This window comes from Parambassis ranga, chromosome 5 (assembly GCF_900634625.1).
Source record: "Parambassis ranga chromosome 5, fParRan2.1, whole genome shotgun sequence".
In the NCBI taxonomy this organism is placed as follows: domain Eukaryota; kingdom Metazoa; phylum Chordata; class Actinopteri; family Ambassidae; genus Parambassis; species Parambassis ranga.
Window position 1 is genome coordinate 14,502,928 of NC_041026.1, and position 26,762 is coordinate 14,529,689.

The 26,762-nt window shown below is 40.0% G+C and overlaps 1 protein-coding gene across 7 annotated transcripts in view; it reads left to right on the forward strand.

Moving 5' to 3' along the window:
* The window catches only part of ppp1r16b (protein phosphatase 1, regulatory subunit 16B), a 69,699-nt gene that overhangs the window by 25,237 nt on the left and 17,700 nt on the right, over positions 1 to 26,762 (forward strand). For all 7 annotated transcript variants that reach the window (XM_028406783.1, XM_028406778.1, XM_028406784.1 and 4 more), the window contains one exon: positions 20,973 to 21,043. In XM_028406783.1, coding sequence (XP_028262584.1) covers positions 20,973 to 21,043 — 71 coding nt within the window. The remainder of the gene's footprint in view (positions 1 to 20,972; positions 21,044 to 26,762) is intronic.

Here is a 26,762-nt window from a genome sequence, read left to right on the forward strand (position 1 = left end):
TTGAAGGTAGTCAAGTTATATGTGCTGTAAAGCTGGACATTTTAATATGAACGTAGATTCTTTTGAGCCAGCCTCTAGTGGCCATTCAAGGAACTGCATGTAATAGCACTCCTGTGGTGGTCTTATTTTAAGCCCTGAAGGTTTCCTGCTTCAGTTAAATCTGCACCTCCCTACATTATTTGACAACAAAAAAGGACATAATAGTCTTCACACAATTAGTCTTCATTGCAGGACTGATTAGTTCCAGCTAGGTTTACTTAATAACCTGAGAGTAGTTTATAATTAAAGCACATTAGAGCATTGAGCTTGAAACATTTTGGTTGAAATAATTAATATCTAAAATGATAAATAATGAGTGAATCTTATTGTTGTCTTTTATTTACATGTCAGCATGAGTATATTCAGACTTAATTTAATTTCCTCCCAGTGTGCCGAGTCGCACTGAGATGAGATTTCTTCTTTGTTTTTGAACATTTCTGATGTGCAGAAGCTTCATCACTTCTCCTAACAGCTGACAGTGACGGGCCATAGAAATGTGTACTATCACTGTTGTTTAATGAGGATGACCATGAAAGAGGCAGAGAGATAAAAGAAGAGAGAGAGAGACACAGGGTGTAGCGTTGCCCACACAGCTCCAGTGGCAGCTGGCTAGCTCAGGAGCCTGATAATCTCCTTTCTCATTCCCTCTGGTCCCCAAATGCTTTATCAGGCATCCCGACTCCACATGCTACTCTGCACACAGGCTTCTTTCTTTTACAGAAATATTATGTGACAGCATCACAGATTCTCTTGTTATGGGCATACATGAATAGAAAACAAAATTAATCAGTGGGCAGTTGCTGATGATGAGATTGAAAACAAAAGAAGCTGCCAATCACCTGTTCATGATGAGAGAAGTATAAACAACAACAGAGAGACTGATTTGACCTAAAGCTGACCTCTGTGCCTTCGAAGCTGTAATACGGTGAAAGGTTAAACTGGCTCTTGTTTAATCCCTGATTGGTTGGGGTGGGTGAGTTACTTCCTGTGATTGTGCCACGCCTCTGTTTTTCATTGTGGTGGCTGTCAGAGCATCAACAGGGTGATGAGAGTGATGCGTGTGTGTAATTATTGGCATCCATGCTTTATAGATGGAGCTGTTTTTGTTGTATATGTGTGTGTGTGTGTGTGTGTGTGTGAGAGTACTTAACATCTACAGTGTCCCTGTCATTATAACTTCCTATCGGGAGGCGTGCTCACCCAACTGTGAGGAGACACGGAATAAAGTCCAACCACAGAGGTCATAGAGTGTACTCCATATGAAGTTTGTGTTTTTGTGTTTCCATGAATGTAAAAAAAACTATTATAGTCTCCAATTGTAGGAAAATAGGTCTGTGTGTGAGTGTGTGTGTGTGCCTGCCACAGACACACTGATGAAACTGGGCTATAAGGGGATATGAAAGCGGAGGGCAGTAGTGTGTGAGAGATGGTACTGGATGGAAGAGGATGCATCCTGAGATGGAGCCTGTTTCTTTGCCCTCCGGCAGCCACCATCCTGAACCCTTTGCCCCCTCACAGTGATGAAGGTTGATGGCTGTGAAATTACTGTGAAGTACCTCTGTGTCTTTCTTTAAGGCTCCCTGGCTATTGAGACTGATAGGATTTTGGCTCCTCTGAGAAGCGCTATCGTGCAGAGGAGCAGCCACGGGTCAGCAAGGACAGTCGATACATAGACTGTCATAGGACATAGACACGAACCCAGAGCATGCACTGACCTGACATTTCCTCCTGAAACCGCTGTGTTATTCGATGAGTATGTCACACAACCCCTGATATGACTGAATGGTGAATGTTTGGAGCTGGGTCTCTGTTTAAATTGTGTTTTAGTTTTTAGTTGTGTCCCAATATCTGAAACTTTAAGTGTACGTAGCCACACCACCCAGATTAAATGACTGGCAGCAGTTATAAACCCATTTGAATTTTGCTTCTTCTTGAACCCACTCACTGTTTTGCAGCTCAGTGACTTTCCCACCCCAGTACTCTATTTATTCACCCACTCACATGGTAACACCCAGCGCTCTAATTACCACTTATTCCCTGCTTAACATCATAACTTGTAACTTGGTGTTTCAGAAGCCACACTTAGAATCCACAGTCCATTTTTAGATGTGTGGCTTTTGCTCCTGGTTCACCACCTTTTTTTCCCCTCACCCCCATGCCATATTATCGCCATAAAAACACAGGGGGTAAAGATGCAGTGCCTCTTTGAAAGAGTATTCACATGTTCACATGGTGGTTGTGTCTCTGTTTTTTTTTCTCCTTCTAGTTATTTGTTTGCAAATTAGGTCTTATGGGAGCTTTAGTTTTTTTCTCCTGTCTTATAAGAGTGGTAAGGCCTTCTCCTCTGAGGCCTCAGATAGGCTTAGCTGCTCCTCAGCATATGGCAGCAACAGAGTGAGATTAAAAAGACTCACAAAAGGGAAAGTGAAAAGAAGACGTGTGCAGAAAAGATAAAAAATACATCACGTCCAATGTAGCCAATTGTCAAGCAAAGACTTTTAGCAGTGATGTCTGTCTGTTTCACACTCGTCAGTTCAGACTCCAGTTTCCTGAGACTTTGTTTAATAGAAGGACGGACATAATGCTGGTTAACCTTTACTCCTTCTTTTTAAATGCTGTGCGGTGATTTAACAACCCCTTCTTTTTAAGTTTGATAAGAAATGAAAAGCTCAGGGAGTTAATAGGACCTTTGTGGTGGATCTTTACAGTCAGTGACCTTCTGGTAGCACATTAGGTGGATGCAAAATATTACACACATTTAGAGTATAACATACTTTTTTAAAAATATGAGCAGTATTTAACAGATGTTACTAAAGTGTTGCTGAAGCTCCTTCTCAATGTTTTACGATAAAATTTGCATGACGGAGGACGAAGCATAAAACATTTACAGCCGATAGCATTAATAGTTTATAGTCATGCTATTACTGTGATGTTGTAGGTGGTAATGTTGGTCCATCCTTCATCCACCACTGTGGTTCAGTCTACTGATATTTTCTATGAGGTTGGTCTTTAAGGGTTCTCTGTGTAACTAGCTGATGATGGCAGATGATGCTAATTCAGACGGCTACCTTCAGAGTGACACTTGCATAGTTTACAATACAATTAAAGGGTGTATATAAAAATTCACAACTAAACATTTGTCTGGAATGAGAAAATTATATATACCGACATAATGTTTGTTCTGAACCAGACTGTAAACTCCTAAACCTATACTGGAAATATGAGCATCGTAGGACTGGATTCAGCTATAAATTTAATCTGACTGAAATAAGTACTTCCAAACATATTCTTTATCACATGGTGTCATTAACCTGTTTTTTTTTATCGTGATGAAAGAGTAATGAGCTGAGAACAGGAGACAGAACTACACACAGTTGCAGTGATAAAAAATTGGAACAAGACAAAACAGAATTGGTAAAGCACCCACAGACATAAAAGGATGCACTTTTGAACCTGATGTTTCCAGCCAATGAAAAGAGGCCTAAAGCTGGTTATCAATCCACTCCATTCAAACGCTTTAAGTACTGTAAACCCCTGGGTCTGATATTAGGTCTAGAGATATGATGAGTAATTCACAGGCTCATGTGGAATTCAACGTGCCCTCCACCCTCCCTGTCATTCTTCCCCTGATTTTAAATGCAAGGCTTCACATGATTATTTTTCTTAAACGTTTTTTTCAGGGCTGTATCTAAACAAGATACAACATAAACAAAAAAAGTAGTGTTATTTTGAAGACTGTCCTTCTTTTCCCTGCTCAGCACTAACTCCTGCACCATGGGTTTGTTTGTTCACATGTTTGGCTCAGCTTATGTGACCTCTGACAGCTGCAGTCTAAGCTGTGCATCAGGCGTCAGAACACAGATCATTACAAAGGTGAGCAGTCTGCTCTGGGTGTGCATGTGTACATTCTCGAGCTAGTGAGGCTCTCTGCATCTTTTTTATGCCAGACACAAGAGACAAGATCTATAACTCTATCTGTGTCTGTGCATGTGAGGCTGCACCTCTTGAATTTTAAATCATCAGCAACAGTAGCAGAAATGTTACATCTCCACTCGATGTTGGTGCTAAGGTTCACTTAACTATATGTTTTATTTAAAGTTTGAACCTTTAGAATCTGCAGTAAGCTGCTGAGCACTAGGAGATATTTGTGAAGTGGCGTGTCTGCCTGCTGAGCGTGGTTAATCATCACAAGGGATGAGTGAATTTTAAATCCTTAATTACAGACCAGTTTTTCTCTCTCATTTTCATGGGTCCGACCTCTGCATCTCAGTTGTACACCTGCCTGCTCTCAGACACATTGCTCTGCACATAAGAGTACTTAAGGATAAGTATTGTTTTAGTTAAGATAAGATAATAATTTAAAAGACTTTAGCAGCAAATGTCATGGCTGGTGAGATGGGTTTTGCAGCCACTGAATCATGAAAGGAAGGACTGATATGTCTTGAGCCAGTCAATATAATGTCATAATAACTGCATTGCAGGAGCTTATCCTGCCTTTTCAAACGTTTAAATTTATCACTTTTTACTTGACATGACATGGACATGATTCTCCCTGGTGACCAGAACCGTAACTTGCAGATACGCTGAAAGTCTTTGCATCTTTCTTAGTGGCAAAATTTTGGCTTTTTAGACCAAATCAAAGCTTCTTCTACTCTCTTTTTGCATTTTCACCCTTTTCCTCTTCATCCCCATCATCGTCGTCCTTGACTTAATGTGACATCCAGTGTGGTTGATTACTGAAGTGGGATTTGGCATTTCATTTTCCTGAGCAGGGCTGCCACAATGACACACATCGTTATGTGTGTAGGTGGCCTCTATCAAACCCTCCGCTGATTATGAGGGTGAGTCTTGCTCTTGTGACATCAGTGGATTTGAGAAGCTGTCTTTTCTTCTCACTATCACCACGGCGGTATTATTGGGTCTTCTTCCTCTGTCTTTTTCTGCTGTCAGGTCTTTGTGATCAGAGCGGTTCTCGTGGAGACTCCGGCACCCTTCAGGTCAACATAACTTTCTTTGTCTTCCCTCTGCTGATCTCTTGTACTGCTTCTCTTCGTCTCTGTCTCCCTAAATTAGGATTCCTCTGTGGGCTCATCAGACTCAGCTCCTCCAGGCGTTCATATTGAGCCTGGTACACACACTGGCATGGCTGACTCAGGGGTCTGGACTGACTCATCTGAGTCATGTGACATAATTTGGGATTAAAATTGCAGGATAAAAGTAAAAGACATGAATATGTAAGCAAAAGGACTGGGTGAACTAGTATGTGTAGTGCTTTGTGGAGTATAAATGTTTGGCTTCAATGGTTGATCCAATCAGTGAGAAGGAGCAGGAGGCACTGGACCAAGAGATTATTAGAATTTTGGCTTGTTTAGTTTGTATGTAAGCAAATTTCTTGGCTGTGTAACTGTCACACAGCAACAAAGAGTCTTTTATTGAACTTTGCTGACTGTCTTTGCTTCATTGATCACACTTTTATTGTCTTCACTGGAATCTCTTTTTCATTCATAGTCATCTCTCATTATTATTATTATTATTATTATTAGCTTCGGCAGGTGCATCTGTAGTGAACTGTAGTACGCTGCCAACAGGCTTGCTGAGATTTCCCTCGTCTCCCCTCTTTCACATCAGTCAAATCTCCTGGGAGAGCCCCGACTCTCAAGTTAACTCCCATTTCCATGGTAACTGAGGCAGACAGAGAGAGGTCCAGGCAGCCATGGCCCAGAGCTACTCAGCTGCAAAGGCACAAATTGTGCATCATCACCGCTGCTGCTACATTGGATAGTCTGTGCGACACTATTGGATGTGGTTGTAGCCGCTGGGCTAACTTACCCTGAAGTAACAATGTCACGGGTGGAGAAAACAGTTTGAGCCGAATCATAGCTGATGATGAATCTGTGACAAAGATTGAACACTAAGGTGCACAAAAACTGTTACACAGAAAACTCATAATAGCATCTAAGTTACCTAAGAGTTTTGATATATAATTGACCACAACAAAAAACGCACATTTGCTGACAAATCTTTTAATTTTGTATTTAACTAAACCATGATCTTACTGCAGTCTTAACAAAGTCCCTTTTGCGCCGAAATCTAGCCGACCATCCTACTGCTTATTGTGTCAGTCAGAAAGTACTTTAAGAAATCTAAATGGAAAAGCTGGTACTGTGAGGTGCCAGGAAGCACAACTGTAGGTAAAACTATGGGGAAGTGGGGTAAAAATAAACCTCACACCACTGGGCTGCAAATAAATCCATCAGGAAGACTGCATCTTATCAGCCACTGTGATTGAAGCCCACCTGCCTGCACGCTGGTCTGCCAACGGCGTTTAAGTGCGAGTTGGGGCTGATCCGCTGCTGCCAATCCCCTGAATGCTTGTTCAGCAACCCACTGCTCCCGACACACCTAAACCACCTCATAACATCTTCTAGTGTCTCTCCACCTGCCCACCTCCACAGTGAATGAACAGCCCTCCACTATAAATCCTGCTAAAGCATTCTGGATTATCCAACAAGGATTAGACCTCTGCAAAACAGGGGGCAGCTACATTACCAACACTTAGACTGATAATGTTTAACCTCTGAAACATAGGGAGTAGCTTTTTAATTGTATTGTTATTATTGTATTGTATTGTCTTGTTGAAACTTAAGGAAACCGTGTTTATATGTTTAAGAGATTACTCAAAGTTTGTGTTCTGTGGTTTAGTGTATCTTCGACAATCATAAGGTGTATGACGTACTGTATAAAGTTTGAACTATCTTAGAGACCAGGCAAGAATTAGATTAGGTAAAATATCATTAGTAACACAATGCTACTCCCTGTCATCTTCATCATGTAATACTGAGGGCTTAAATCCGAATGGTGGCAGTGGCGTGAAGCTAAGCTGCAAATGGCAGCCACTGCAGCTAGTTACAGCCTGAGGACCTGTCAATCAAGACAGACAACAAACCCAAAAATATACCCATCTTTAATCCTCAGATACCTTTTGAAGGAACAATAGTTTATACCAATGCATTAGAAAAAGTAGAACTGATCTATCCTAAGAAAATTTGGCATTTATTGAATGGTTGAGGTGCTCCACTAAAGGAGCAGCAGAATAAAAGAGTACTCCCACTGCACATGATCACACACTGTGATCTGGGATCTAGAGAATACAGTATATGATAACTAATGTATTTTTCTAATGTGAACATGTTGGGAACAGAAGTTAATTAGAAGCCTGATCTGTATGGGGCTACAAACATATAGCAGCAGATGGGTACTCTCTCTCCATCTGTCTCCATTCCTGATGTGATGTGACACTGTGATGATGTGGCTCATTATGAAGCATGGTCTGATCACTTTTCACGGTGCATCATAAAGGATCTGACCGAGTTTATTTTAGTGTTATGTTTTTTTTAAGTACCTACATGCAGATGCTCTGAAGTGAGAGTGGGACATTGGACATACTGCGCTGAATGCATGTTTGATACCGTTGACATGTGTTTAGTCCGTGATAATGACTGAGAGCGGAAGTCTTATCTCTAATGTGAACACTTCTTCACTTTCATTGTGATCTGTGGCCTAATTAGCTTTAGTACACATTAACCGCTCTGTCTCCTGGCAAAATGAAGCCACTTTCTTATGGAAATGAGCTGAAGAAATGAGGCTTATTTGAGATGGGGTTTATGGATTTAAACTTAATCTGATGAAACATTTGTCTTGACATGAGCTTGATTTTTTTCATATTGTCATCTAACCACAAAACGATGCTGGGGGATTTGTCCGTGGATCCACAGTGACAGCAGGCCACCTGAAGGATTTGTCAGTTAATTATGTTATTAGGAGCCTAAACTCTGTTCGGCTTGTGAGGTTGCTTCATCTTTTCTAAATCAATCATGCTGTGTTTATTCAGTTTCAGTGTTCATTTTCTCATGGTGACCTAGAGAGCACCTGATGAATTTGCTGTGTCTTCCAACTGCCTTCCCTGCAGTGTTTGTCTAACTACATCTGTTAAAGCAGCGTAACATACAATTAAAATCCCTTTAATGGCTCATCATGTGGAGGATAATTATAACACACAGCAGAACGCTAATTATACCAATGATATCCCAACGTCCTACTAAAACCAATGTCATTTAGCTGCCACTTATGGACGTGCAGACATGGCCTACTTTCTGCACAGCCGACAGAAAGCAGAAAAGGAAACATTCCCTGAAGAGCGTTTGGAACTTTGCTGCGCTGACATTGTTTAGGGCTATTTGGTTGTTCTAAGATGAAAGTATCTTATTAGTGGGAACCGATGCACATGATGAGCATGTTTTCATTCTGTTTCCATCTGCAGTAAATTAGTGGAAAATGATGGAAACAGAGTTGTCGGAGAACGTAATGATGGCAGAAATGACTACGAGCAATATTTCTACCAATTACCTCAGTATTGCAAACTGAATTGAATAAATAAATATTCATTGAGCAGAGTGCCCTCTAGATTTCTACTATGTAGCTTTCAAATATTTATAATTGGGACTGGAATTTACCGAGTATTTACCCAGTATTTTATAAAGAATTTAATATAATGGTCATTTCACTAAATTTTTTTTTATGAATCCCTTAAAAACAGATACAGCAAGTACTGTGAGTGAATATTAGTGAGTGAGTTCTTATTTACTCATGTGGATGATGCAGTAAATATTATCCTTCCTCTGCTGTAATGTTAATCTAAGGTTGTGTTCACACTCTGAAGGATTAATGTGATTAAACTAAATCATTTGAACTAATTTGAACACTGTTATCCAAGATTTCATGTTTACCAAATTCTGCAACGTTTTAGCTGACACATAAACTAAACTGCATACCTTAAACAGGATGTGGTGTCACAAGATGCTGCCCCCCAAAATCAGGTGATTGAAAACATAGAAAATGGTGCCAGCTAAGCAAACAAGATGAGCGGTGGACAAACATAGAGCAACAAAAACATACATTTATCCCAGCACACTGCTTTGTTTGGTGGCAAAATATAACAGCTGTCCAATTAAGTTGTGACCCTATTCATGCTTTTTCTTCGCAGCTTATTTATTTGGTCTAGTTGGAAAATGCTAAATGCTTTCTTGTGACTTTATGTGTCACTTTTTTCTGTGACACTGGAAGAAACAAAAGCAGTGAGTCAACATGAAACAAACCCAAAAAAATGCTAAGAAAAAAATAACCACAAGTGGGGCTTAACTGAGCTTCTTTTAAAAATACCAACAGAAGAAAGTTTAGAAGCTCAGACCTTAAAAGCACATTCTCCTTTTGTCTTGAGCCTGGAGTGAGGAGCAGCCAACAGGACAGATTCCTGCTGGTAATGAAGGGATGCAGTAGCTCTTTCATGTAGGCAGGTGTCCAACCACACAGTCAGAATGTGATGTCACATCTTAAACTGTCATCTGAATCGGATGAGAAGCCAGTGTAAAGAAAGCTAAAGTGGTGTTACATGAGACCTTTGCAAGCAGCTTGCTTCATGCAGTGTGTATATTTATTTTTGAAACTGCACAAAAGTATCAATGCACAGTTGTGCCTGACTGGAATCTTTGCTGACATCGGTATGCTAAATTGACAGACTTCTGTTTTCAAATTAAGCTCAGTATTTTTGGAAACGTGCTACTTCTCTCCCCAGAAGAGAAGAGCTGACAGTTAGTAAAGATTATCCTTCCTTCATATGTATTAATTGCTAAACACCACCACAAGCAGCAGACTGCCTCCTGGTCATGCTACAGCACAGCCTCTGTGTGAAAGGGGTTAATGTACAGCTACCTGAGCTCAAAACAAATACAGGTAAAAACAGATAGCTTGAATAGATACTGTTTCTTAAAATATATACAAAAATATGCAAAATACCTTCAAATTAGTCAGTGAAGCAGCCTCAAATCCACCTTTGTCTTGGTGTTACATTTTTAGGGCTTTAAATTGTGTTTTGTTGTGTCTGCTGAAAGGTTTTTCGGAGCATGTTTCAGGATTATAACCTCTCTGTGGCGTATGACATGAACCATTTTTTAATTGATGTCAGGAGCTCTGTGTCATTTAAGAGGTTCTGTGGCAGCTATTATTGCAGCACAGCAAATATTTGCCTCTTCACTAAAGCAAAGAGAGATACTCTGGAAAGAAAATCAATTCTCCTCTTGGAGTCTGCTGCACCTGAAGTCTCACAACTCTCCTCATATCGTAATCTGTACTCGATCCTCGCTTCACAGGTGATACCCACTTATCAGTCATCATTGGTTGGTTGTGAGATATGAGCCTATATTGGGATCAGTATGAGTTAGCATCCTGACAACACATCCATGCTGTCAACTGTACTTTACACTAAAGAAGAGGACATTGTTAATCTTCTATTTAGAAGATTTTCAGGTGTCATGAACTGTGTTATTTATGGCAGCTGGAGAATTTTAAATTTTAATGGATCACATACAGCATCATTGCATCCAATATAAGGTTCTGTCATCAGTTATCTTCCAGAAAAGGCTCATAAAATAAGAGCTGAAATGAACCATAAAGGATGACTGCACAGAAGGAAGGTTGAACAAGAGTGTGATCTGATATGATCTATGACAACTCTGAGAAATGGTGATATATGATGGCACGACCCAATCAATCTCTGAAGTTCACAAGGAAAATCAAATGTATTGTTCTTGATAAATGCTAATGTCATGAAAACACATCCACAAAGACAGTGCTGATTTTACTTTACTTCAGCCCTCTAGCAAACTATTGTAATGTCCTGAGGTGAACCTGAATGTGAAGAACAGCTGTTACGTGATGAGGTTGTCTGTGTTTTGTTTTGAAGAATTATCTGCTGAAGTTAGCAGTTAGCCAGTTAGCTCTAGACCACACTGTTGTATACCACAAGGTCTTATATCTATTGTCCATCGTGAGAGGAAGAAGACGTAACCCTGCCTGAGAACTCTTTGTCTCACATACAGTCTTATCGATCATGGTGACTACTAGGTTCTCAATGAATCAAACAGTAAACAAACCAAACAATGGAGAAATATGTTGGTAAACAGCCAAGAGCAGGATTAATAGGACACTTGGCGATATGTTGTTATGAGTGTAGCCTACTTCTTGTTGGACTTCTTCCTTCTCATGACATCCCCTCCACTCGCCAATGGTAACTTCAAGTTTAATGATTTAGCAATCTGGTGACCATAGAAACAACAGCAGCACCTTCTAGAAAAACATTTATTTTGTAAACAGCAGTGAATCAGTAACATGTAGAAATCACCCAAAATGATCTTTTTAATATGTTAACACAAGGAGAATTTAAAGTTCTAATAAGACAAAGAAAGCCTCATCTTAGTTTTCATGAACCCGGTTCAACTTCGGAGCCCATATTGTTATCAATAATCAGTGCTCAGGAAAGTTATGACCTAAATAACTCATGTGGGATTTGTTTCCATCTCCAGTGCACAATTAAACACACACACACACACACACACAGTATTGTTGTGGTGCTGTAAGATAACAGGAAGGAAGGGTGGGTTTCTCTTCCTGTGTGGCTATTTGTTGATATATATGTTTTATCTTTTGGGAGGCATCTTGTCCAGCAACATCTCCTCCCTCAATGGAAATTTATGGGACCTGCCCAGGAAGACGTGCACCACATTTCTGCAAATTTTGGCATGGCAGATAATCACCATGGTGATCTTTGGGTGTAATGGAATGCTTTTTAAAGATTTTGTGTTTGTGTGTTTGCCTGGTCCCATAGGATGTTGGTACAGACACATAAGAATCACATTCATGGGTTATGTCGCCAGCTCCATTTTACTCCTCTCTCTCTCCCTCTCTCTCTGCATCTTAGCGTTGTCTCTACAAGCATAACAGCAGCATTTTACCCCCAATGCTCTGTTTTGGAGGATAATATATCCTCTGAAAATTTTCTGATTTTTTTCACTGATTTGCCAAAGTGAACAAAAAGTAGAAACATTTCACTTTTTGTATTTTTAGATACTATTGGCCATTAGATCTGAGTCTACATGCAGCAGATCAAAAGTAAATGTGCTTCTTATGGAGAGCTGCCTTTTGATTGTTTTGTTATTCACATAAGCCTGTGTGCCCAGAAATGTACATTTTAGAAATGTACAGTGAGGAAACCTTTCTTCACCAAGCTGCTTGGCAATTTCCCCGTAGCCCTTTCCAGCCTTGTGGAGGTGTACAATTTTGTCTCTGGTGTCTTTGGACAGCTCTTTGGTCTTGGCCATGTTAGTAGTTGGAGTCTTACTGATTGTATGGGGTGGTGTCTTTATGCAGCTAACAACCTCAAACAGGTGCATCTGATTTAGGATAATAAATGGAGTGGAGGTGGACTAAAAGGTTTTTGAGGGTCAGAATTCTTGCTGATAGACAGGTGTTCAAATACTTATTTGCAGCTGTATAAATGTACACTCAACAAAAATATAAACGCAACACTTTTGTTTTTGCTCCCATGTTTCATGAGATGGACTTGAAGATCTAAACTTCATTCCAGATACACAATATTACCATTCCTCTCAAACATTGTTCACAAATCTGTCTAAATGTGTGATAGTGAGCACTTCTGCTTTGCTGAGATAATCCATCCCACCTCACAGGTGTGCCACATCAAGATGCTGATCTGACATCATGATTAGTGCACAGGTGTACCTTAAACTGCCCACAATAAAAGGCCACCCTGAAATGTGCAGTTTTGTCTCACAGCAAAATGCCACAGATGCCACAAGCATTGAGGGAGCGTGCAATAGGCATGCTGACAGCAGGAATGTCAACCAGATCTGTTGCTCGTGCATTGAATGTTCATTTCTCCACCATAAGCCGTCTCCAAAGGCGTTTCAGAGAATATGGCAGTACATCCAACCGGCCTCACAACCGCAGACCACGAGTAACCACACCAGCCCAGGACCTCCATATCCAGCAGGTTCACCTCCGAGATCGTCTGAGACCAGCCACTCAGACAGCTGCTGAAACAATTGGTTTTCATAACCAAACAATTTCTGCACAAACTGTCAGAAACCGTCTCAGGGAAGCTCAACTGCATGCTCATCGTCCTCATCGGGGTCTTAACCTGACTCCAGATCGTCGCCGTAACAGACTTGAGTGGGCAAATGCTCACATTCGATGGCGTCTAGCACGTTGGAGAGGTGTTCTCTTCACGGATGAATCTCGGTTTACATTGTTCAGGGCAGATGGCAGACGGCGTGTGTGGCGTCGTGTGGGTGAGCGCTTTGCTGATGTCAATGTTGTGGATCGAGTGGCCCATGGTGGTGGTGGGGTCATGGTATGGGCAGGCATCTGTTATGGACGAAGAACACAGGTGCATTTTATTGATGGCATTTTGAATGCACAGAGATACCGTGATGAGATCCTGAGGCCCATTGTTGTGCCATACATCCATGAACATCACCTCATGTTTCAGCAAGATAATGCACGGCCCCATGTTGCAAGGATCTGTACACAATTCTTGGAAGCTGAAAATGTCCCAGTTCTTGCATGGCCAGCATACTCACCGGACATGTCACCCATTGAACATGTTTGGGATGTGCTTGACCGGCGTATACGACAGCGTGCACCAGTTCCCACTAATATCCAGCAACTTCGCACAGCCATTGAAGAGGAGTGGACCAACATTCCACAGGCCACAATAGACAATCTGATAAACTCTATGCGAAGAAGATGTGTTGCACTGCATGAGGCAAATGGTGGTCACACCAGATACTGACTGGTTCTGAGTCCCCAGACCGCCAATAAAGCAGAAACAAAATGCACATTTCAGGGTGGCCTTTTATTGTGGGCAGTTTAAGGTACACCTGTGCACTAATCATGATGTCAGATCAGCATCTTGATGTGGCACACCTGTGACGTGGGATGGATTATCTCAGCAAAGCAGAAGTGCTCACTATCACACATTTAGACAGATTTGTGAACAATGTTTGAGAGGAATGGTAATATTGTGTATCTGGAATGAAGTTTAGATCTTCAAGTCCATCTCATGAAACATGGGAGCAAAAACAAAAGTGTTGCGTTTATATTTTTGTTGAGTGTATGTGTGTGTGTGTTTGTGTGTGTGTGTTTATACAGCTGCAAATAAGTATTTGTGTATATATATATATATATATATATATATATATATATATATATATATATATATATATATATATATATATATATATCACACACATACACACATATATATATATATATACATATATATATAGTATGAGTGTGTGTATATATATATATATATATATAGTTTATTTAGATTATGTCTCTCGCAGTGGACATGCACCTATGCTGAAAATTTCATACCCCTCGAGGATTTCTAAGTGGGAGAACTTGCAAAATAGCATGGTGTTCAAATACTTATTTTCCACACTGTATATATGAATCTATATGCTGGTGATAGTGTTTTTCTTTCTTCAAATAACCTGCTAGTCAGATTTGACTTTGCAGACTTCCAACAGGAGCTGTGAATGTGAGAAGCATGAAATAAGCCTTACATTTAAAAAGAAAAAAAAAAAAAAGTATTCTGGGAATTTCTTGAAATGTTTAATAAGATATTACATCTCACTGCAGTGGCATAAAGTTAGGTATTTTCAGGACTTGACCATCATGTAAGGTTTTTAGTTTTTTTTATGCTGAATATGTTTGTTGGTAGATGATTTTTTTATTGCCTGGTTTGGGAGGGAAGTATTGATATAAAACCAAAAGCAACTAGCTATAAATGAGAAAAAATGTTTACAAATGATGCAAACACTGCCATCCCTATAGACTGTTGTCCTATTGTAAATTTCTGTTGCTGCTCACCAAAGCTGCTAATCGACACTTTTGGACCATTTTTTTTTTTACCATTTTAATTATAGAGATAAAAGTCCCAGTCATAATGTTTTGACATTATTTTGTTAGTCCCCTGTGAGTGCTAATGTGTTGGGAAGTTATCTGTTAATTAGGGTATGCAAATTATTTGATGCTGCTAAAAGGATTTTTGTTTGTTGCTCTTTGGATGTTGCTATTTCTGGTTTTGAGTTTAAAAGACAAAATGCTTCAGTGATCAGCTGTGTTAAACTCTAATTTTGTTTGCTCACCTCAGAGATGTGTTAAGTGATATAAAAAATTCACCTAGGTAGATGTGTTTGTGTTTCTGTGTTGTTTGTCTATGCATGACTGCTTTGTGAACATGAAAAAAGAAGCCCATCATTATTCCCTCTCCTGTTTTATATGCACACTTTTATTCACCGTGCTGTAACTGCAGTTTGTTGCATTGGAGGTAGAGATTCAAATTGAATCAGACAGAAAAGATTGAAAACCAAATTTTCCAGTCAGGCATGAAAAAAACACAACAAAAAAAACAAACCAACACATAAAATATGCATTAAAAGAGCTGAAACAAAACAGCAACATAAACATTCATAAAATATAAGCGTCAACACAACTGCATGAATGTGTGTTTGTCAAACTCTCCTCAAGCTGTTTACATAAACTCTGTCTGGCTTGTTCATTCACAGCAATGTCATCATCTGACACATCACGCCTCATAACTCAGATCCATTTCATCTTATAATGCATCGCTGGCCAACCTCTCAGAAAGAGAGAGAGAGAGAGACAGAGAGAGAGCAACAGAGAGACAGAGAGCACCAATGCATATATTCTGCATGCTCGCCTAAAAACCAATCACATATTCAGCTGTTTTCTGGAGCTGTGTGTGTGCGATGCCGACATCTACATTTGTTAATCTGACATATTTTATAATGTATATTTTCCCTCCCTCCACATATCTGGCTGTCACCTTCTGATTGCATTTCCTGACTCACATATAAGAACTAAGAACCAATCACTGTGTGCACAAAAATGGGCACACATGCATGAAAAATGATGCACAAAATCATTTTCATCACAAAATCTAATCACCATCAGTCATTTTGTGTGTGTGTGTTTGCACAAATATTAACGTTCTGCACACCTGCACAAACAGCAGGGCTTTGTGCAGGTGTGTTGTCGGTATATTAATAGAGATTAATAGCAGTGAATGTGAACACTAACAGGGTAGAGTTTTCTTAGTTTTCAGACTGCCGTATTATATATTACGAAGCAATGTGCTGTTTTTGTTTGTTTGTTTTTAAACATATTAAAAGTTGTGTGCAAACTGTTGGCTACAGAAATTCACGGAATGGAGCCTGAGCTGTGGGAAAGTTAAAATGTTGTTCTCGGTCATATTTTTCCAACAAGGACTTGATTATTTGTGCATTTCATAGTTGGGTTTGTGTAAATGTGATGGGTCACATGCTGGTCATTCATTGAGTATGTTGATAGTTGTGAAACCCTCTTTGGATATAAACCCATAGGTTGAAGCCTGCCAAGATAGATTATTCGATAATCTCATGATTTCTAAGAATCTGTCTGCTTTGCTAGGTAGTATTGGACTTCTCTGCATGTTGAGAACCGATACTAAAGAGGTACTTGTGTCACCATATGACAACCCGGGGATCTGACCAGGCATCTATTTAGTTGGGAGTGACAATTTTGTCTTCCTACACAAACCTGATGAGGGAGATCTTTAGGTAGTAAGCCAGACGTGACTTCACTTCAGTGTTTATGGTTTGGAAGGAGTGAAAAAAACACCTTGTGTTTTAACACTGCCTTATTTATTCTGCTTCAGCACTGAAAATAAAAAGCTCAACAGGCCTGCTCTACTGGGTTGTGTTGGGGTTGGGTTATCAGGATGACCATTTTCTTGCTAAAAGCAGGTTGATTGGTGCATCATGCAAATAACATGTGTTCAACATGTATATAAAAGCTGCAGTATTTACTTGACATCATAAAAAACTGTCTCTCTGTCTGGGTTGTACCAGGCTCTGCTGGTCAGACAAAATATTTCTTGTTGTGCTGAGTGAAAAAGAAATGATGTTTGCCTGTCATACCACCTTATAGAGAGCATGCAGGAAATTCACCACTACAAAGAAGGAAATTATTGGATTAGAAGTGCATGACAGGTGCAGCCTGAAGGTAAAAGACAAGCTGCCTTAGCCAAGACTCTCAGTGGAAACATTTGCAGTATGTTAGCAGAACATCTGATGTAATGATGGACTTGACGTTCCATATGCCCATTTTGTTTGTGTTTGAAATGAGGCCTTGACATGTGTGCATATGCTGATTTATTTATTTATTTTTTGGCATAAATGAGGCAGAAGAGCAGCTCATGTATTTATTTTGGTTTGGTTGTTTGCCTCATAGCTTCTGGCTGAGCAAACACAACAAATTGGTGGCTACATGAATGTCCACTCCGGCCTTGTTGACCCCTTTTTCAAAACATTAGTCATAGGAGAGGTCCTTAAAAGTTGCATTCACCTAATCAAAATAGTCATAATGTATGTGTGCCAGCTGTCTGACTGAACTCCTTGCTGCTGCTGCTGTCTGCGACTGTATCTGAAATCCCTAAATCCCTGAATGTGAAAGAAGGTGAATGTCGACTGTGGAAAATCAATAAAGAATCCTTTCATGACTTCCTGAAATCCTCTCTCTACAGCTGTGGAGTCGTCATATCCTGACTGTGAGTCATTGGTGTAGTGACTCATTTGCTACGAAGAAAGAAAGAAAGCGTAAAGTTGCAAAAGTGAATCAGGCACATTAAACACGAATTGTCAATGAAGAAAAAAAAAAGCCTGTCAGGAAGTGGTGAGATGTAAAAATGGATCTGACATTTGTTGAGTCAGTTACTGGGTATTTTATCTCCCTATATAAACAAATAAAATAAATGGTGCCACTACAGCTTTTGTTAAGTTCATTTTTGTCATGTGCCAACAGTTGGAACGGATCAGGACACGTATCATCATCCATTTATCCTAATTTGTTATCAAGTTTGCTTGGAAAGTAAATAGCGACTGAAAATGTTTGAAAACCAGGGGCTCCTGTTTAAACAATGACTTTGGAGCATCTTTTGTAACAAGCACCACAAGTATTGATGGCGTCATGTATGTGATGAAATGGCTTTGAAAATATTTAGAACTTTGGTAAACAAATAAATGAATATATATCATGTGAATGAACAGCTCTAAATAAACTGTATCTGCACTTACAATAGCACTACACAATAATTATTCTGCTAGATAAATCTAATATACAGAGGATCACACAGAGGATCTAGCAAATGTCAGTTATGAAGGTTATGTTAGTTCTGAAGCTTCTCTTTGAATGATATTTACGATCCAGGCAGATGTATAACGTGGCACTGCACACACAGAGGAAAGCAAAGATGGTGTGTGACATTTACAGGAGGCAGCGAGGCTGAGCTTACACTTTATAACCTTGAGGGCCAATTCTTTCAGCACTCGGCGTAATATTTTTTCACTTTTTTCCTTTAGCTGAGAGAGCTCAAAGCTGCAGGACCTTGTTCTGTGTGGTGTCTGGTGGCCTTTGAGTTTAAAGACAGTGGGTGGTGAGAGGTGACTGCTCTGTGCCGTCCTTCTTTGTAGTTGAGGGCGGCGAAACAGATATTTTCTGTTAGTGAAAAAGCAGAGTTGGACTTTGACAGTGACGGGTGTCAAAAGGCCTTTTCAGAGTCTGTTAGATGCAGACTTCAGAGAATTTGGTTGATAATGGCTGCACTTCCATCGTTGTGCTTTGTGGTAGAAAAGGCACTCGATCAGTCAGATTTCACACAGTGTACAATATGCTTCTACAATACCCAGCTACTGTTATTGCGCTTCAATTTAGCCATCACCTAAACACTAAACTTTCTCCTGCTCGGTCTTCACCTTGTTGTCCCAACTGCTCCCTCCCTAGCACACCTTGTCTCCTCTGTCTTTATCAGCTGTCATAAAAAATGCAGTTCATATCATCGGAAGCCCTCCGGGAGCTCGTACTGTTTTTAACTTTGGAAGGATTTCTGCTGAAAGATGCCAGGTGCAGATCCTCCCAAACATACTGCTTTTTATCACAAAGAGGTGCTTAGAGGTTGCTGAGAGATGCAGGTTGAAAACAAACCGCCACATAGATGCAGCACTGGGTCTCTTAAATAGTGTCCTGGAATAATGCAGAGCAGAGAAGCTGATAAAAACTGTTTTGTCCACATTTTTCCTCTCAGGTTATAATCAGGCTGCTTTTCCTTATTGAGGTAGGCAGGTACCTTTTGCATGTTTTTTTCACATGTTCCTGTATGAACACATTAGAATTGACTTTACAATTAAAAGTAATGCAGTAAAGACTTGTCTCTGGCAATAAATCTAACATGTTCTATAATTTAATGCATGATGTTTCTCTGACCTGCATCAGATGACCAAACATGGAGCCATCTTCTGTCTAATGTGGGAAACAAACATGTGATCTCATGTGGATTTAATGGAACACCTGTGAGACAGATGACAGCAGTGGTAGATTTCAGTTTGTTTGAATGTCATTATGTCGATTTGGAACGTTGTAATTACATTGTGCATAATTGCAAACTGGGATAAGATCACGGTACAAAGCTCTCAAATTACCTGTGATGGTACTCATAGAAGTTTTGTAATCTAAAAAAGGCTTAAAGTGCTGTAGATCTGTTGTTTCCCCACACAGAAAGAAGCCAGTTAAGGTCATTCTCCACTCAATGAGGAGGCCCCTATGAGGTTCCTTCCTTTAGACTTTTCACCAGGTTAGTTTGGTAGAGGGCCCCGGGCACGTGCAGGATTGTATCTTGTAGCTGGTCTTGGAGCACCAAAAAGAGCAGGAGGAAGTTTATGGAGACAGGGAGGCCTGGCCTCTCTGACTCCCTTGTTGTTTCCTGATAGGATGAGCAGTCTGCAGAATGAATGGAGATAAGATAGGATCTATTTTTTCTAAAATAAACATCTGGAAACATGTGTGTTTTTTAACTGTATTGTTACATACATACAATACAACAGATCACGTATGTAATGCTTATCACTAATATTATGGCATGTATTTGGTCAAATTGAGCCTCTTATGAAAGCCACAACATAAGTTTCACCTACCTAAAGAGACACTTAACTCCTGCAATACATCTGCACAAATATGCATAGATTTTTTTTTTGCATTTGTATGAAAACATGTATAACAAATATACACACATACTGGTGTGTTTTTTGCGTGTTCCATATGTGCATCTAGTGAGCGTGTCCAGGCCTATTTTTGCTGCCAGTCGAGGGGACAGATGTGATAATTATCATGCCAAATCTCCCTCGTCTCTCTTTCAGCGTCATAACCTGATTTATCCACCAGCTCTGTGTGTTTTTTTTTGTCTCTATGAAATAAAGGCAGATAGAAACACTGCCAAAAATGGGATAATGTTGACGTAGAGAGGAGCCCTACGTGCCACCACCACTTCCTGCTCAGGTTTAGCAGCCAGGCATCTGTCCAGCATGCCGTCTGTGAGAACTGATATACTGTGAATTAGGGTTCAGGCAGAGGGTTTTATCTGTTTGGACTACAAGGCAGACAAACAGCATAATCCCAGGCATCATTACATCATCCTCTATCAGAAATCCCCCCCCCCTTCACCGCCTCACACATTCATCCATATTTTTCAAGGGCAGTTGGGTAACATCCTGGCAGTGCTGATAATTTGAGAGATTGGAGTACCTGCAGAGATGCATTTCCATGATGCAGTGTGATTAATGCATTTCAGATTGATTGTTGATGTCACAGGCTAACAAAAGGTTAAGGTGCACCTGCAGGCTATGCGAGCAATTTAGAGAAATTAGGTCACATCTATATTGTTTTGTTTGCAGCAGGCAGGGCATCCTATTGATCATAAGAGAACAGCAGAATTATCATGCAACACATGTGCCTCTTAACCCACAAGTGGAGAGAGCAGAGTGAAGACGTTTCAATTCTCTATTTCTAAAATGGAAGTGATGCATGCAGTGAAGCGAGACCTCTAAGTCTGGTTTAATGTTTTAACTGAAAAATCTCCTGAAGTTAAGTGAAACATGTTTTTTTTTCTCATTTTTCAATAGTTCGTTACCTGCTGAAGAACAATGTGAGTCCAGACCTCTGCAATGAAGACGGCCTCACCGCACTGCACCAGGTAGGATCATGGGTTTCCACCTCCCACCACCCTGTTTGTCCCTCTGGTCTTTTTGAACCTTGAGACCATTATATAATGCACCTTTTTATTTTTGATTCCCTTCGCTTGATGAGTATGATTGGGTACAAGTATGTTTTTACTCACTTCCTGTGAGTTTCAAATTAAAAGAGTAAACAGTAACAGGCTTTTATTGTGAAACATTTTTAATGGGATTAAAGTAGAACAAAACAAGTGTAGTATACAGTGATTGAAAAGGCTCACTAATACCTAAGATGAGCAATCCAGAGGTTATTTGAGGTAAACGCTGGAACTAAACCGAGCATGAAGATGTACTGTGGTGAAATCATCACAGGGGATCGCTCATCTAAACAACAAGCACGATACTCCTCAAGATCAGATATCAAGTTGGCTGGAGCGAAGAACAGACATACCGACCTCCAGTTGGTCTTTGTTAGTTAAAAGCACTTTATACAGTAAGCGCAATCCTTTTAACAAAAAAAGGCATCACTCATGGGTTGTGGTATTTTTAACTCTTGACTGAAGCAAAACCTCACAACTGAAGTCTTAACTTTGCCATCAGCAGCTCCGTCTTTGTTGAACCATAATTAAATAACTTCCTGATTAAAGGTAGAAATTAAGGGCCTTGTGCAGAGCTTCAGTGTTGGTTTTCTGACACTGAAAAAATGTTTAATAGTGAGGAAATGAGTTCAGTATTAGGAGAAAATTAGTTCATTTTGATGTAGGAAGCTGATAGAAGATATCATGCCTATTTTCACTTCCTAATTAGAACCATTACTGACATGATAATCAAAGCTTCCACCTCGAACTAAATCAGTGCTGCATGTCTCTTTTCACTGTGATCTGTGCAGTAATTAATATAGTGATTTTCTTCCTTAAAACATTTGTTTTAAAAATGTTCTATGAAGTAAGACTTGTCCTGCAGCAGGATGTCCACGGCAGCGCTGCATTAGCTGACTGCAGCATTTTGTTTGTTGCTCCTAAACTAAAATTTAAACAGTAGAGAAGCTTTAATTTCTGTCCCTAAGGAGCTGGGCGGCATTTTAATGGGCAGGAATGGAGTTGTTTACAGATGAAGACATCAAACTTTTCTTAAAAAGTGGAACCACATTTTAATATAAAATAAAAATCTCACTTCCTAAAGGATTGCTCTTCATTTATAAACATCTCAAAATAACTCTCTGCTCTGTCTCTATCCCACTGACAGTCTGTGCTCTCTCTGCCTCAGCTAACACAGCACTCTTTCCCCCTTGATTGTTCGGAGCCTAATGTTCAGGCTCCTGCTGCGAGGCAGCGAAATGAAGAGGCGAAGAGAAAATTGAAGTCCATCAGTCACCACCGGTGTGGCTGGTGTTTTAAAAGTGGTGTGCTGCCAAGAGATCACAATGACCTTTTGGCTTTCAATGTGTGTGCACCTGATAATCTGCTATTTGGATGGGTCAGCCTGCACACTGTCTTCAAGATGAGACCTTTACACTCCTGCTGTGACACAAATACCACTGTACACACACACACAGGTGGATGAGGATATATCACAAAAACACACACATACACACATGTGCATTCATATTCCTTTAACCAGCATGTTGTGTCTTGATTTTAAAAAGCTAGCTGACAAAAAGTACATGTGAAAAAGTGGATCATATCAGCGGTGCATGCACACACACAAACACACACACGTCACATGACAGGAGGTGAGATAAATGGAACGAGGTGGTGATGGTGTTTCTCTAAATGAGATGTCATACCTGTCCAGGACTGGCCTCGCCTCACTGATATGAGCTATTAATCAGCAGATGGCTTGCAGGGTCACTGTATGTACCACACAGACCCACACACACCTATACACACCTGTCTATTCCATAAATGGTTCATGGAAGCACCTTGATGACCTTGGTTGTTATACTGTATGTAACGCTCTGCTGCCATCAGCCCGGCATCACAAAAACACATCCTCTTTTATTACAATGAAACCCCTCTGCTGGAAACATGAGGGCTCAGACAGTAAATGAAGAGTTGTTCTACCAGGAATAACTTTCAGCCACTCTGCATCAGCCTGCATCAGATGAAAGTGTAATTATACTGTTAGACAAGTTTCACTTTATGCAGTGATTTATACTTATAGTCTGCAGCATTGTAGCCCTATTGTACTGTACTATACCCTACGACTGTACGTATACCATAAATTGGGTGTTTTTTTAAATAAGGTTTCATGTAGTCCATCAGAAGGGATGAACTTCTCCCGTCTGTTAATGCTTCTCTTGTGTTTGTGTTAAATGAGGAACTCCTGCCGGCTGCTGCTTAATTAACTTGAAGACTGAAAACTAAAACAGCTTGGCTCTGTCCAAAGCAAGCGATTTCTGCCTCCCAGCACCTTTAAAGCTCTATAATAAAGACTTTATATCTTAATTTTTGGGTTTTCCTAATTAAATCCATCTCCTCATCTCACCTTTGCAGTTTTTTTTTCATCGCCATCTGTCTTGCTGCTGAAACAACGACCACCTACAGTCCAACACACCACAAAAGACGCACATACATGTGTGTGTGGACTCAGGCACTGTTCATACCAGCAGCTCCTTCAGCTTTCCTATAAGAAGAAGCTTTTTTTTAGATTTTCTCAGACAGAAAGACTTATTGTAGTTATTGTAGTTGGATATTTTTGGTTTGAAAGTTCTCAGATGGGGCTGAGGGAGACAATCTCCTTGCCTGCAGATGCTTCCAAACACACCTGCCTCGTGTTGTCCCATATTTGTGGGAGTCACAGCTGTTCTCTGAGCTCCTGTGTTTTTGCTTCAGGGACGTTGGTGTGGCTGAGTGGGCACAATGACCCAGAACATCCACAGAGTCACATTTAAAAACATTTGCTGCTGCTGTGATTCAACCACTCAAATATTTATGCAAAGATGGACACAGGGCCTACTGAAGTGATACTTGTGTTGCAGGGATTTGATCTTGTCGGGCTGGGAAGTTGTGCATCTTTCAGGTCTGCCTGTCTTCGCTTCCAAAATTCAGTGATAGCCACCATTTTTTGTTATTAATATGCTGTCATAGGATGTGATTTAGTGTTGCTTCGTAGTGTGTGGAGGGGAAAGGAAATGACATGCGGCAGTGGTTTAAAAAATGTTAGAGCTGCAGGTACACAGCTGCTTGCATGGCCTTTATTCGATTCATTTAGCTTTTTAGGTTTAATACCCACCACCTGACATCTCAGTGCTTTGACACTCTTCATATTTTGCATCGGTTTGTTCAGCTCTCCTAAAATTTAAAGCTCCTTTTAACCTCTAACCTCCTGCGATCCCAGCTGTACTCCGAGCCACCTGCTAGTCATTCTTGCTTACTTAACCCCCTCAATTAAATTACAGTTTCACTGCCAGCCCTATTTGCATTCACACTTATCAAATTCCAGCCATTGAGAATTAAAAATCTTGTTGTCATTTTGCTCTTTAACCCAGACTGCAGTCCTTTCTGCCCACTGACGTTTCCCTGCATGACTGTTGCTGTTGTTTTGAAGCCACACAGGCACATAAACTGGACCTTTGTCTGAGCCACACTCCCATCCATGTGAGAATGCTCATCATGAATGGCACATTATTTCCCTACTTGCTTCATTGTCTTTAGTTTAGTAGCTAGTTAGCTCGTGGATGCAAGTATGTGTGTGTTTCTTTTCCACAGGAAAAGCTACAAGTTTAGCCTAGTGGTTTGCTAGCAGGTGGGCTGAAGTGTGTGGGTTTATTCAGAAGGAGGTTAGGAGATTAGTTGTTAGCTGGTGTGTAGGTTGCAGCCCCTTAGGTTTGGTTCTGATGACATCTGTCATGCCACTGCTGCAGGCGTGAGCTTTGGAGGTGAGCTAATGCAATCGGTGGATGTCTTTGACAAGCTCAAGTCTCTTGTTTTTGTCAATTCTATGACATGGTTCTTTTTTTATTTAAATTGTATCCTCAAGCTTTCCTTCCACCAGGCTGAAAATGAAATCCATAACTTCTTCTCTCAATTACCAATTTCATACATGCACCCACCCACGTTCAATGATAGAAATGCGTCATATTCGTCTTGTGTTTTCCTCTTAATCTGTTTCTTTTCTATCACCAGAGGAAGTAGTTGACTCGTTTAAAGCAGCCTCCACAGAATACCACTTCTGCTTTTTGCAGGGACATAGACATATTATTCTTTCCTGTTAATTCTATCTGAGTATCACTAACAGTAAATGTAATCAAGTTAAATATATGCTGAAAAAAATCGACAATATATATCAGATTTCTATAGAAGAAATTAGCATTATAAAAAAAACAAACCCTCTGAGCTCACCTCCTCCTGTGCTCTGAATCCCTAGACTTCAGCCTTCATGTATTCCTTTTTATTTTTATGCCTCCTTTTAAAACCAGGCTCTCTTTCTGCTTATATACATATCACAGATTCACCCGTAATCTTGAAAATTATTTGGCACGACATCATGTAAAGAAGTAGTATTCAATTTAAGACTTACAATATGAGTTTTTATAGACTGGTGAGTCCAGTAAACTGAGATTATTGCCATTTTTTTCACCTGATGTTTAATTTGACATTTTACCAAAGTTATTATTTTGCTTTTGGGTTTAAACTACAGATATGCGTATTTTTGAGCAGTAGCAGAAGTGCGTCAAATGAACAAAATGTTTTAATAGCTGCATCCACAACTATAGTTTCACTCGGGCATTGAAATATGTTGCATATATAATGCAACCATTTTTCACTTTGATGTCACTGAGCCTCAAAAAATAAATCTATTTTGATGCTAAAATTGAAAGGAAGGATGTCTAACCCTGTCTGTTACAGCCCAGCTGTTGTATTTTCTTTCTGGTGAAACTTCTATTTCACACAAAATTGTCCTGAGATCTGAATCTTTGTCTCTTGAGGCGTATAAGAAGCTGCTTCAGCTCATAACCCAGTATCAGTTATCTCCAATGGGCAGGTAGAATTATCATGCAGGTGTAGAAATAAAACTGACTCTCCGTTCTCACACTGAAGGTTTGTTTGATAATTTTAACCTTTCTTTATTTGTTGAGGAAAATTTTAATCTTAACCTTAGATCAGTCTTTGCCCACAGGATGTGTCTGTCAGCCTGTGGTGTTTCCAGTCAGCATTTGTGCATCTATTTTCTTCTTATCTGTCCTTTGCATCTGTGCAGTAATTTCATTTCCTCTCCTGTGTTATATATGAATTTATGTACTCACCACCCACCAGCACTCTTGTTTTAGAGCTGACGTGTTTAGATGTTTAAAGATACAAAATGATGCACATGGCTTTGTTGTTTAAGCTTGATCAGGAAGCAGGGAGGTGGAGTTAGAGATGGAGTACAGGTGATGGAGAAAAAGAAGGGATGTACAGTGTAGCTGAGCCATCAGGCACAAATGTACTGAGCTGTTTTTTATTAGAAGTAGGGTTAGTTTTCTAAACTGTATATAAATGCTGGAGCTAAATGGAAATGTTGTTCACAGGAAGCTGAAGATTACAGTCTGCAGTCTCTCTGCATTTCGTGGAATTTCTATCCAGTAGGTTTATAATCATGTTTGAGCCTCTATTGTTGTCTCACTTAATCTTTCAGATAGCAGAAACAGAGATCAGAGCACTTAAGCTCATCTTATAGATAGAGCTACGAAAACAAAGTGTCTTCTCATTGCTTTTTAACTTGTTTGCATATTCTGTATGAAAAACATTCCTTCTG